General features: G+C 61.0%; 1 protein-coding gene across 1 annotated transcript; it reads left to right on the top strand.

Annotated features, from left to right (window-relative positions):
• Positions 1-220: 220 nt before the first annotated feature.
• ZBTB7B (zinc finger and BTB domain containing 7B) lies at positions 221-6770 on the top strand. Its single transcript, XM_084223044.1, has 3 exons — positions 221-334; positions 4403-5406; positions 6171-6770. The coding sequence occupies exons 2-3, from the start codon at positions 4412-4414 to the stop codon at positions 6589-6591; spliced, it is 1416 nt and encodes a 471-aa protein (XP_084079170.1). The 5' UTR covers positions 221-334; positions 4403-4411; the 3' UTR covers positions 6592-6770.
• Positions 6771-11278: the final 4508 nt, after the last annotated feature.

Below are 11278 nucleotides of genomic sequence, written 5' to 3'. Positions count from 1 at the left end.
GCATGCTTACGCTACGGGTGCCTGTCCTGGCAGCGCTGGGGATTTTCTCCCGTGGGAGTGGGCCAGGGGATGCCCCCTGCCCGGTTCCGGGTTGGCGCCCCACGGCGCAGCACCGGCCGCAAAGAGTTAATGCCGTGTGTGTTCTGGGAAGCGGGGCTGGGAGGTGCGTGACCCGGGGTGTGGGCGTCGACTCCTTTTGAGGTGGGATCCTGAGCTCAAGTGCAGCGGGGAGCAGGGCCAAGTTCACACAGCACCCTGCCTTCCCCTCCCTGCCACTCGCGGGCCGCCAGCCGGGCCGCGCCGCAGCGCTGAGCCACGCCGGGACACGGGGCAGGTGAGCCACACACCCACCCTGCCATCACTGCTGGTGTGGAGGAGGAAGGTGCCAGGGTGGTGGGGACCCAGTGTGGCACTGGACACTGGGAGATCTGGGCCAGCTGCTTCAGCAGCAGCAGGCTGTGGGACGTTGGTGTTACCTGAGCCCTACACCACCCTTACTGCTGATGGGATGGGGTGGGATGGGGTGGGATGGGATGGGATGGGATGGGACAAGTGGCGAGATCTGGGTCACTTTGGTTTGGCAGAGCAGGGCCCACACCCTACAGTGGCAATGCAGGGCAGCTGGATGTGGCAGTGGGGTAGATTTTGGCAGCAGGAGGGGGCCACGATGCCAGCACAGTGCCAGCAGGCTGGGTGGGTGGCACGGGGACTTTGCTTCTTGTCCCTGCCACAGATGCCAGGAGCGGCTCTGGCAACACCAGTAGTCCTGCTCACCGCAGCAGGGATGCCCTGTGCCCAGCCTCCATGGCAGCTCTTGTGCCAGGCTGGCGCTGGCCCCAGGTGCAGTGCTGGCTGGGCGCTGAGGCAGCCCTGGGCCACGGCGCTCAGCCCCCTTCTCAGCACTCGTGGCTAATGCCCCATGGCTGTGCCTGGGAGCTCTGTGAGTGAGCTGCCACTGTCAGGGGGCCTGAGCAGTTCCATGGGGCTCACTCTCAGCGCTGTGGGGTGGGGGACTGTTTATCCTCTTTCATCTCCAAACCATTTCCTTTTGTCTCTACTTGTTCTTTTCTTCTTTCAAAGAGCAGTGCTGCTCTCCCCACTTCCTCCAGCAATGGGACCCTTGGCATGTGCTTGCTACAGGGTCACCAGCTGAGCCAGACCCCGGCCACCACCCTCCCTGCTGGGCAGACAGGGGGGCTGCACAGCCCCTGCCCTGCAGCCACACTCTGGCCATTGGCACCAGGGCCACTGCTGCTCCCAGTTGGCTTCAGGCAGTAGCAGGGTGGGTGGCTTGCACAGCCCGGACTCCTGGGTCCACGTCCTGGATCCCAAAGGGTGAGGGGCCCCACGGGGTGAGGGGCCAGGGCGACTCTGCGCTGCGCTCCCCTTCCGGGGTGACTCATTCTCCCCAGTGGGGCTGTGAAGTCCCTCGACAGCATTTGTGACTCTTGTGACCGAAAGCAGGGGCACTTGGCAGCAGCCCAGGCTGGGGACTGTGCTCCCTGGGACCTCTGCTCTCCTTCCCCATGGGGGAACAGGCCAGGAGATCCCCCCCTAGACAACCCTTTCCACCTCACACCTCCCTCCGTCCCCAAGCCGGGCCCAGTGCTCAGCGCAGGCTGGCACCGTGCCCTCACCTGGGGTGCCATCCCTGCTCGGTGGCATGGCACACAGCCTACCCCCATGCAGGAGGGGCACTGCAGGGACCCCACCCCGCTGCCCATGGCCCTGCCTGGGTGGCTGGACCCCTTGTTTGGAGGAGCTGGCACATGGGTGGAGCCTGGCCATGGTTGTCCCAGGCGGCCCGGGCTGGCAGAGGGATGTCAGGGTGACCTGGGCAGACATTGTTCCTGCTGCCACCCGCCCTGCATGGGAGCCAGCTCAGCACGGGGAGCAACTCCCCCTTTCCTTTCCTCAGTCCCATTCGGCTGCTTCAGCCAAAATGTGCCCAACCACAGCATTGAGGTAACCGAGGAAGCTCTGGCATGGCGAGGCCGTGGGCATCACCACCCGCGTCCTCCCGGCCATCACCTCCGGTAGCAGCCTGGGAATGCTGGGGGCCCGGGGGCGGCTCCTGTCCCCTCACACCTCATCCTCTGCCATTTCCTTATCAGTGCGGTGATCTCCTCGACGGCAGCACCCGCTCAGCATGTGACTTCTTCGCTCCAGTGAGGAGGATGTGCGGGGGGGTGGGGGTGTCAGCAAAGGAGCCGTAAGGGGCGGTTTGGTGCGATGGAAAATCCCCCTCCTGCCGCCGCCACCTCGCCCCCACCCTGCCCCAGCTCTGCAGCTATGGCTGGTGGCACCGAGTCCCGTGGCTGCTCACCGGGGTCCCAACTGCCTTACCAGACCTCTGCTGGTGATTTCTGTGACATTGGCAGCACTGAGGCTGTGTCCATCTGCGCTGGGACATGGTGAGGCCGGTGCCCGTGCCCATCCCTCAGAGCACCATTCCAACTGCTGGGATAGGATGGGGTCTCAGCTGCTGCCCTGTGCCCAGACACCCCCACAGGCAGGTGCCAGTGGGTGCCATCAGTCTTGCGAGTGCCCTGTGCCCAGGGCTCTTGTGGGGCTGGAGGTGCAGTGGGGAGCAGGGCAGAACGGAGGCTGTCCTGGTGCCATCACTGGGGGAGGCAGTGTTGGAGGACACAGTGCCACCCCATCCTGTGACTATTGCCTGTGACAGTCCTGGGGGTCCGTGGGGCTCTGGCCCACCCATGGCAGGTGCCCCATCCCTGTCATCCCTCTCCAGCTGCCCAAGCTGTGGCATGGGGTACTTGCCCCCCTGCTTAATCCTGCCCCTGCAGCTAATCCTGCCTAATCCCACCGGGGGCTGTCACTGCCTGTTGGCTCCCGGGGCCCTGATGGTTTAATCACCCCTAATCCGATCACCCCCACCTCGGCAGGCAGAGGGGACCTCAACCGGTGGCAGGATGGGCTCCTGCCAGGGAGGGGGGCTTGGCCACGGGTGCTGGCGCCAGCATCCCAGGCGGTCGGCACTGCTGGCTCCCGGTTTCAGGGGCGGCTGCCGCCTGCCCTGCCGGTCGGGCCTGCTCGGCAGCGGCTGGGGCGGCTCCGCAGCCGGTTGCTCCGGGGCCGTTCCCAGCTGCCTGCCGAGGCAGCCCCAGCTGGCGGCCGCCCAAGCGCAGGGAGCGGCCGGCTTGGGGATGGGCCCCTGTGCCGGGGGCCGTCGCCTGCGCCGCCCCTCCATGGGCAAGAGGGGGCACGTCCCCCACGCCCGCCTGCCGACGGCACAGTGTGGTTTGGCACGGCCCGGTGGGTTTGGGGTGGATGGGCCTGGCATGGCTCAGCGTTGCCTGGCACGGCTTGGCGATGGCCAGTGCCACATGCTGCTGTACACCATGGCACGGCTTGGCGTGGCACAACTCGAGAGGTGGTACCCGCCTCTGCTTCCCCCAGGCTGCAGTTGCTGGACTTCCATTCCACTGTCACCCAGCAGTGCCAGTGCCACCCAGCAGCCTGGCTGGCTGCAAGAGCCATAGCTGGGCGAGGTGTCACTGGGCAGGTTGCAGCCCCGGAGCTGCCACTGCTGCCCGCAGCCTGCCTGCAGGTTGTGAGGATCACGGGCTCCCCCTTCCCACCTGTGCTGGCTCCACAGGAGCACGTGGGTCCCTGGTGGTGCAGCATGGGGACCACAGTGGGAGTGTGAGCAGCGCTGGGTTTAGGGCTGAGGCCAAGCTCTGCCAGCTGCAGCGTGGGAAAGGCCTGACTGGCGCAGGCTGGGCTTGGCTGGGCGAGGAGTGGCCCCGGGCTGGGGCACAGGGGGAGGGAGGGGGCCCAGTCCCGACCAGGAGCGGGGGCAGGAACCGGTGGCACAGGTGCTGATCCTAATCTGCCGTGGCAGGAAGTGTGGCCCCTGTTCCCAGCCCAGCTGGGCTTCACGGGGCGGCCCCCGGCCCTCAGGGTGCTCTTCCCAGCGCTCGCCCGCCCACCCGTGCCTCTGCCAGTGAGGCCCGTGTTCCCAGGATGGGGCTGATGGGAGCCAGTGGCTGCACCCGGCCGTGGCGGTGGGCTGGGGGGATTGTGGGTGGGCTGGCGCAGGAAGTGCTGCACCTCGCTGCTGTTCAAAGGCACCACGCTGAGATTTCTCCCTTTGCTGTGGCGGCGCGGGCGGCTGGGTGCTGGTGGTAGTGGAGGAAGTGTGGAGGCCTGTGGTGGGGGGCCTGCGCCCGCCAACCTCGACACAGCATGGAGGGAACTGAGCGCAGACCCTGGGCCCCAAGCCTGCCCCAGTTAATGTCCCACTGAAACCCCAGTGCCACCCCAGCGTTCCTTGTGCCCTGGCTTCATGACAGCGATGCTCCAGCCACAGTGTTTCTGCCAAGCGCTCTCTCCCAGATTGTTCCTCTGCCAGTCAAGTAGCATTCTATCCTTCCTGCAGGTGAGGACGATGGGCAGCCCAGAGGACGACCTCATCGGCATCCCCTTCCCTGAGCACAGCAGCGAGCTGCTGAGCTGCCTGAACGAGCAGCGGCAGCTGGGGCTGCTCTGCGACGTCACCATCAAGACGCAGGGGCTGGAGTACCGCACCCACCGTGCCGTCCTGGCTGCCTCCAGCCGCTATTTCAAGAAGCTCTTCGCAGGGCCGGGGCCGGGGCAGGAGGTCTGTGAGCTGGACTTTGTGGGGCCGGAGGCACTGGGTGCGCTGCTGGAGTTCGCTTACACGGCCACGCTGACCATCAGCAGCGCCAACATGGGCGAGGTGCTGCGCGCTGCCCGGCTGCTGGAGATCCCGTGTGTCATCGCTGCCTGCGTGGAGATCCTGCAGGGCAGCGGGCTGGAGGCACCCGGCCCCGATGACGGCGACTGCGAACGCGCCCGCCGCTACCTGGAGGCTTTCTCCACCCTCCCCGAGGGTGAGGTGCCTGCCCCGCCGCCCCCCCGCCCCACCCCGCGCCGCAGCAAGAAGACCCGCAAGTTCCTGCAAGCCCGCGGTGCCCAGCTCAACAACCACGCCGAGGAGCCGCCCGCTGAGGCTGAGGGCTCCGGCAGCCCCCCGCCGCCCTCCCAGCTGCCCTCGCCCCCTCTGCCCGAGGGGCTGTCCCTGCCCTACGACAGCTTTGAGCTGCCTGAGGAGGAGGAGCTGCCCCCACACTCCTTCCCCTTCCCCTACCAGCCCCCCTTGTCCCCTGAGGAGGCAGCTTCTGACGACGACGCCATCGACCCCGACCTGATGGCGTATCTGAGCTCGCTGCACCACGAGTCGCTGGCGCCTGGGCTGGATAGCCCCGACAAGCTGGTGCGCAAGCGGCGCTCGCAGATGCCCCAGGAGTGCCCCGTCTGCCACAAGGTCATCCACGGCGCCGGCAAGCTGCCTCGCCACATGCGCACGCACACGGGCGAGAAGCCCTTCGCCTGCCAGGTCTGCGGGGTCCGATTCACGCGGTGAGTGCTGCCGGACGGGCTCTCCCCGCATGATCCTGATGTGTGCCAAGTGACATCCCCTATGGCACCTCCCCGTGCCAGTCCTACCGGGGCCTGGACACAGGCCTGGCGTGGTTTGTGGGGTTTTCTGCATCCCCTGAGTGCTGCCAGACCAAACTGATGGCACACTGCACAGCACCCCTCTGCCAGTCCTGCCAGTGGGGTGCACATTCAGAGGGTCTTCTGCACCCCGTGCGTGCTCTGGACCAACACAGGTACCCAGTGGCATCTTCCGTGGCACCCCCTTCAAGTTCTTTTGTGGTGCAGTGGGGTTATGGGGCCTTGTGCACCTCATGTGTGCTGCTGGACCAGGAGCATCCCAGGTGGTGTCCCTCTGCCATAGCTGCTGGTGAAGTCAGGTCAATGGGGTGTTCTGCACTCTGTGAGTGCTGCCAGATCACCCAAGTCCTGATACCTGATGGCACCCATAAGACCTCAGCTGTCAGCCCTGGCATGGTTGTGGTGCAGGTCCAGGGGAGTCTTCTGCACTATGTAAGCACTGCCAGAGCAGCCCAGGGTAGCCAGCAGCATCCCCCCTGCCAGCAGCCAGCTGCATCTCAGCCATGCAGCCATGCAATGGTCCAGTGCCCCGCCAAGCACCCAGAGTCATGTGCCCTGCAGAGCATCCCTGCTCTCGGGCTTCCAACACCATTGCCCTCCCCCCGGTGGTTGGATGGCACGTTGGCTACTCAATACCAATGTCTCCCCGTGTGTCCCACCTCCAGGAACGACAAACTGAAGATCCACATGCGGAAGCACACAGGTGAGCGGCCCTACTCCTGCCAGCACTGCAGCGCCCGCTTCCTGCACAGCTACGACCTGAAGAACCACATGCACCTGCACACAGGCGCCCGGCCCTACGAGTGCTACCTCTGCCACAAGGCCTTCGCCAAGGACGACCACCTCCAGCGGCACCTGAAGGGCCAGAACTGCCTGGAGGTGCGGACGCGCCGCCGCCGCCGCGACGAGCCGCCGCCGCCGCCCGCGGGGCCCCCGGGCCTCGACCTCTCCAACGGGCGGCTGGAGGGGCTGCGCCTCTCCATTGCCCGCTACTGGGCTCCAGGGCAGCCCGAGGAGGAGGAAGAGGAGCAGGAGGGTGAGGAAGGGCCGCAGCCAGATGGCACCGTGCCGGTGGAGATGGCGTAGGGCCGATGCGGCGGCAGGTGTCGTGCCGTTCCATGCCGAGCTGTGCCGTGCCCACTGGGGTTTCTGTTCCTGTTTTTCCCGTCACGGTTCATTCCTAGTTATGCAAAGGGGGAAACTCCCCTCGGCCGATTTGCACAAGGGGGTGGGGGGCCCCTATCACCCCCCCCACCGTGCCCGGGCCCACCTGGTCATGCCCAGGCGGGTGATGGGGGGATTGGGACTTGGATGTCCCCCCACCAAATCCCTCGTGGATGCCAGGACCGGGCAGGGGCACCCATGGACCAAGCCCCCCCCCCAGGTGGGGAGAGCCCCCCCCCATCCTCTCCAGTGGTGGGGGGGCACTGCCCTACGCTGTGCATAGCTTGTCCCCACCTCCCCACTCCGAGCAGCCCCCCCCCCGGCGAGCCCCCCTCGCCCCTGCACTCCCGGCTGCTTTCTCTTGGTTGCACTATTCGGGTGAGCCCACCCGGGTGCGGGGCAGCCCCGGCCCCCCCCGGACCCTTTCCCCTTCCGAAATCCCCCGGCCCTGTGGGACCCCCCCTTCCCTGGGATGGCCGGGCCCCCACGGTCACCCCTCTGTCCTTTGCACATGCCCCCCGCAGGGCGCAGCCTCCCCGGGGGTGGAGGGGACCGGCACTATTTGTCTACAAATAAGAGTTTTATCTATATTTAAAAAGATGATGTAATATATTCCCCCCACAGCCCCTCCGCTGCCAACCACCAGCGCTGCCCGGCCTCCACGTCTGCCATGGGGTGCCGGCAGGGGTGATGGGGCCGGGGGGGCTCTGCTCCCGTCATGGCTTTAAAGTGCCTTATGGTGAACTTGAACCTTTTCGGCTACTTGAACCTCTCTGGTGTCAGGAACCAAACAAACCATGGGCGGGCGGCCCCCGCCCCGCCGGGCCGCCTCTGCCTGTCTGTATGTCTGTGTTTGTTTTTTTTTTTTTTTTTTTTAAACGAAGGCTGCTTGGTAATAAACGGAGAAGCAGGGACTTCCCCCGCGTCCAGCTGTCTGTCCATTCTGCATCCCTGCCCTGGAGCAGCTGGGACTGGGGGCACTGTGGGGTTGGGGACAGGGACATTGAGAGTCTGGGGCACTGCAGGGATGGGGAGTGGGCACCGTGTGTGGGGAGAGGGACACCGAGGGGTGGGGGTCAGCATGGGGCTGGGGGCACCATGAAGGCTGGGAACAGGGATGTGTAGGGGCTGGAGGCACAGTGGGCATGGAGATGGTGGCACCAAGGTCCTGGAGATGAGGGCTGGGGACATTGAGAGGCTGGGGTCACAGCAGGGATGGAGCTGGGGCAGCAAGGAGCTGCAAGGGATATCACAAGGTCAGGACTACCATGGGATGGTGGGTGCCAACTCAGAGTACCAGGACTCAGATGCCTTGAGGACCAGGTGATTTATTCCCCACTACCATGGGATGGTGGGTGCCAACTCAGAGTACCAGGACTCAGATGCCTTGAGGACCAGGTGATTTATTCCCCACTACCATGGGATGGTGGGTGCCAACTCAGAGTACCAGGACTCAGATGCCTTGAGGACCAGGTGATTTATTCCCCACTACCATGGGATGGTGGGTGCCAACTCAGAGTACCAGGACTCAGATGCCTTGAGGACCAGGTGATTTATTCCCCACTACCATGGGATGGTGGGTGCCAACTCAGAGTACCAGGACTCAGATGCCTTGAGGACCAGGTGATTTATTCCCCACTACCATGGGATGGTGGGTGCCAACTCAGAGTACCAGCACTCAGATGCCTTGAGGACCAGGTGATTTATTCCCCAGCCCTTCCGCATCCAGTGGCTCTCAGCTTCTGCTGCACTGGTGGGGCTCCAAGCACATCCCAGCAGCTGGACCCATGGTTTGGCTGCCCCACAGCACTGTCCTGCTGTCACTGAGCCCTTGCCCTCTCTTTCAGTGTTCTTGGCCTGCTGCTTGCTGCGACATTGGAGCTCAGTGTTGGCATCCAGCATCCCCAGTGCTGGGGAGCACAGGGGGCATTGCCACCCCACAGCCAGCCCTCACCTGCAGAGCAATCTGCTCTTGTTGACCCCACTGCTGCCCACATCGCTCTCCTCGCTCTTTTCCACCTCCTCCAGCTGGGCTCACAGCTGGGCAGCCGTTCTGGAGGGGAACCTCCGGCCCCTGAAGATGTCCTTGATGCGCTGCAGCCCAGCTGTCTCCTCGTCACTGGAGTCCCTGCAGGGCACAGAGGGCAGGGCTGAGCTGCAGCACCCCCCTCCCACACCTGCTGCAGCCCCCCAGGCTCAGGTGGGCTCCCAGCCCCCCTCTGCTCACAGCTCCTCATCCCCAGAGTCGGGGTAGCTCAGGGGGGCCATGCAGACGGAGCAGATGTTGTTCAGGGTTCTGACGCAGTCACTGCAATACAGCCCTGTGGAAAACGGGGCAGTCAGGGGGGGATGGTGAATTTTCTGGGGAGGGGGTCCTCAAACTGTGGGGGCTCCTATACCTTTGCAGCTGGGTGTGATGCAGGTGCTGAAACCTGGCTGCTCCGCAGGTCAGGTAGCTGGATGCCCAAGAAGTGGGTGAGGGCAGGAGACTGGTGGGCACAGGGTGATGCTCTGTGGGTCAATGCTGTCCTGGGGGTCCTTGACACAGACCCTCAGGGACACCACAGAACTCTCCCATCCCACCAGGGCTAAATTACCTGTATCCACAAATCTACTGCCATCAACATACGGTTTTTCCTGGCTCTTGTAAAGGTTCATTCCTTAAATCTTGGCATCTTGACTGCTCCACGGTGTGCAGCCAGTCATTGAAAAGGTCCTTGCTTCTCAGTAGGGAGCAAAATGGCTTCATTTGATGTCATACACATGACTACCTCTCTCCCTGGTCCATTAGCACAGCTTGGTATTTTGCCAGTCAGTTTAGAGAGATCCAGTGATGTCCCTTTGGATTCACCAGCCAGCAATGGTACATGGGACTAGCACAGTTAGTGATCATCCCAAAGTGAATTTCTTGCCTTCTGCATCTTTAGGGTGGTGGCTGCTGTGGCCCAGAAGCATGCTGACCATCCAGTTGCTTGGAGAAGGATGCCACTGGCCTTTGCCACCTTCCAAGAAGCTGTGTCATCCCCACAGAGGCTATTTGTTGCCTTTTGTGCACACATCATGAAAAGAGTTTAGTTCTATCTGGAAGGCCTTAAGCCAGTGCTTCCATGAGTATCCTTTATCATGTTAAAACTGGTTCAACATTGTCAGGGCCATTCCAGCAATTCTTCAGGGCCTGATTGACAAATAAAAGGGGTTGGCTATTAGTCTGAAATTTTGAACCTGTATGGGGCAAAATCCTGCCACTAACAAAATTCCTGTTAGATATCTTTTAGTCCTAGGAGCTGCAGTTTGGAATATCACTACTTTTTTCCTTCTCCCAGAGCTCATTGTCCTTTTGGTACCCTAAAGCTAAGGTATTAGTCTTACCTTTTTTTCTGGAATTCCAGGAAGTCCCAAAAAGTTCTGCAGGCTTATGGTCACTTTCAAGCAGGTTTGTTCCTTATCAGCTCCAATTAGGATGTCATCTACACACTGTAAAAGAACACTGTTACCTTTTTCCCATTGCTCTACTTCTTTTGTCAAAACCACCAAATAAAGTGGGTTTATTTTTGAATCCTTGAGGGAACAGTGCATCCTTTCTTACTGCATCTTTCTTCCAGCCACAGGATTCTCTCATTCATTGGCAAAGATTGTTTGGCTTTGTTCATCTATTGGGATACAAGAGAAACTTTAAGGCCAAAACAGTAAAATAAGAGTTTGTTTCCAGCACTGAGGTTAACAAGCCATAAGGATTTGGTATGCCTGGGTGTACATCTGTGTATGTTTGATTGATTGCTCTTAAATTTGTAGTAATCTGCACTCTTGAGAATGAGGCTTCTTTGAAACCTGGAGGAAGGCATCTAAAACTCAGATTGACATTGTCTGAGTATGCCAAATTGTAAGAATGTGTTTGTCCATGGTTCCAGACCTTTTTGTGCTTCTGTCTTTATAGGATATTTATTCATTCTTAAGGGTTTAACTTTTGGTTCAGAGATTTTTCTCTCAACTGGAGACACATTCTTTGCTTTATCTCATTTTCTGTGGTCCCTGTGGATCCCTGCATTTCAAATGGCATCCAGAATATTTTCTCCAATGTCCTCCGATGGTTTACACATTTACAGGCAGATCTGAGCTTTACAGCCTGTCTCAGGTGGAATGTGAAGCTGCATGGTATTCACAGAAAAGATTTAAGGTTTTGTGCATTTAAGTTACAAAATATATCTCATCCCAGCAAGGGAAGGGGTCATTGATGGCATATGGAGAAATGGATTAATTGTTTTAGTGTCACCAGCTATACATGCCATGGGTGGTAGGAATGGCTACAAAACTAATTTTCCTGCTGCCCCAACAATCTGTACTGGAACTTTCCTCAGCAGGCCCTTGCAGCCAGTTACTTCTGAAGATGTGGCTCCATTCCCCAGCTTTACTGGAATCAGGGTATCACCTGGGCATGCCCTGATATTTCCCCCCCATCCATCCATCATCCATCCATCCATCCATCCATCCATCATCCATCCATCCATCATCCATCCATCCATCCATCCATCCATCCATCCATCATCCATCCATCCATCCATCCATCCATCCATCCATCCATCCATCATCCATCCATCATCCATCCATCCAT

Source organism: Fringilla coelebs (genome assembly GCF_963513975.1).
Source record: "Fringilla coelebs genome assembly, chromosome: 29".
Classification (NCBI taxonomy): Eukaryota; Metazoa; Chordata; class Aves; order Passeriformes; family Fringillidae; genus Fringilla; species Fringilla coelebs.
Note: the sequence above shows the minus strand (reverse complement) of the source record. Positions and strands in the feature narration are given on the sequence as shown.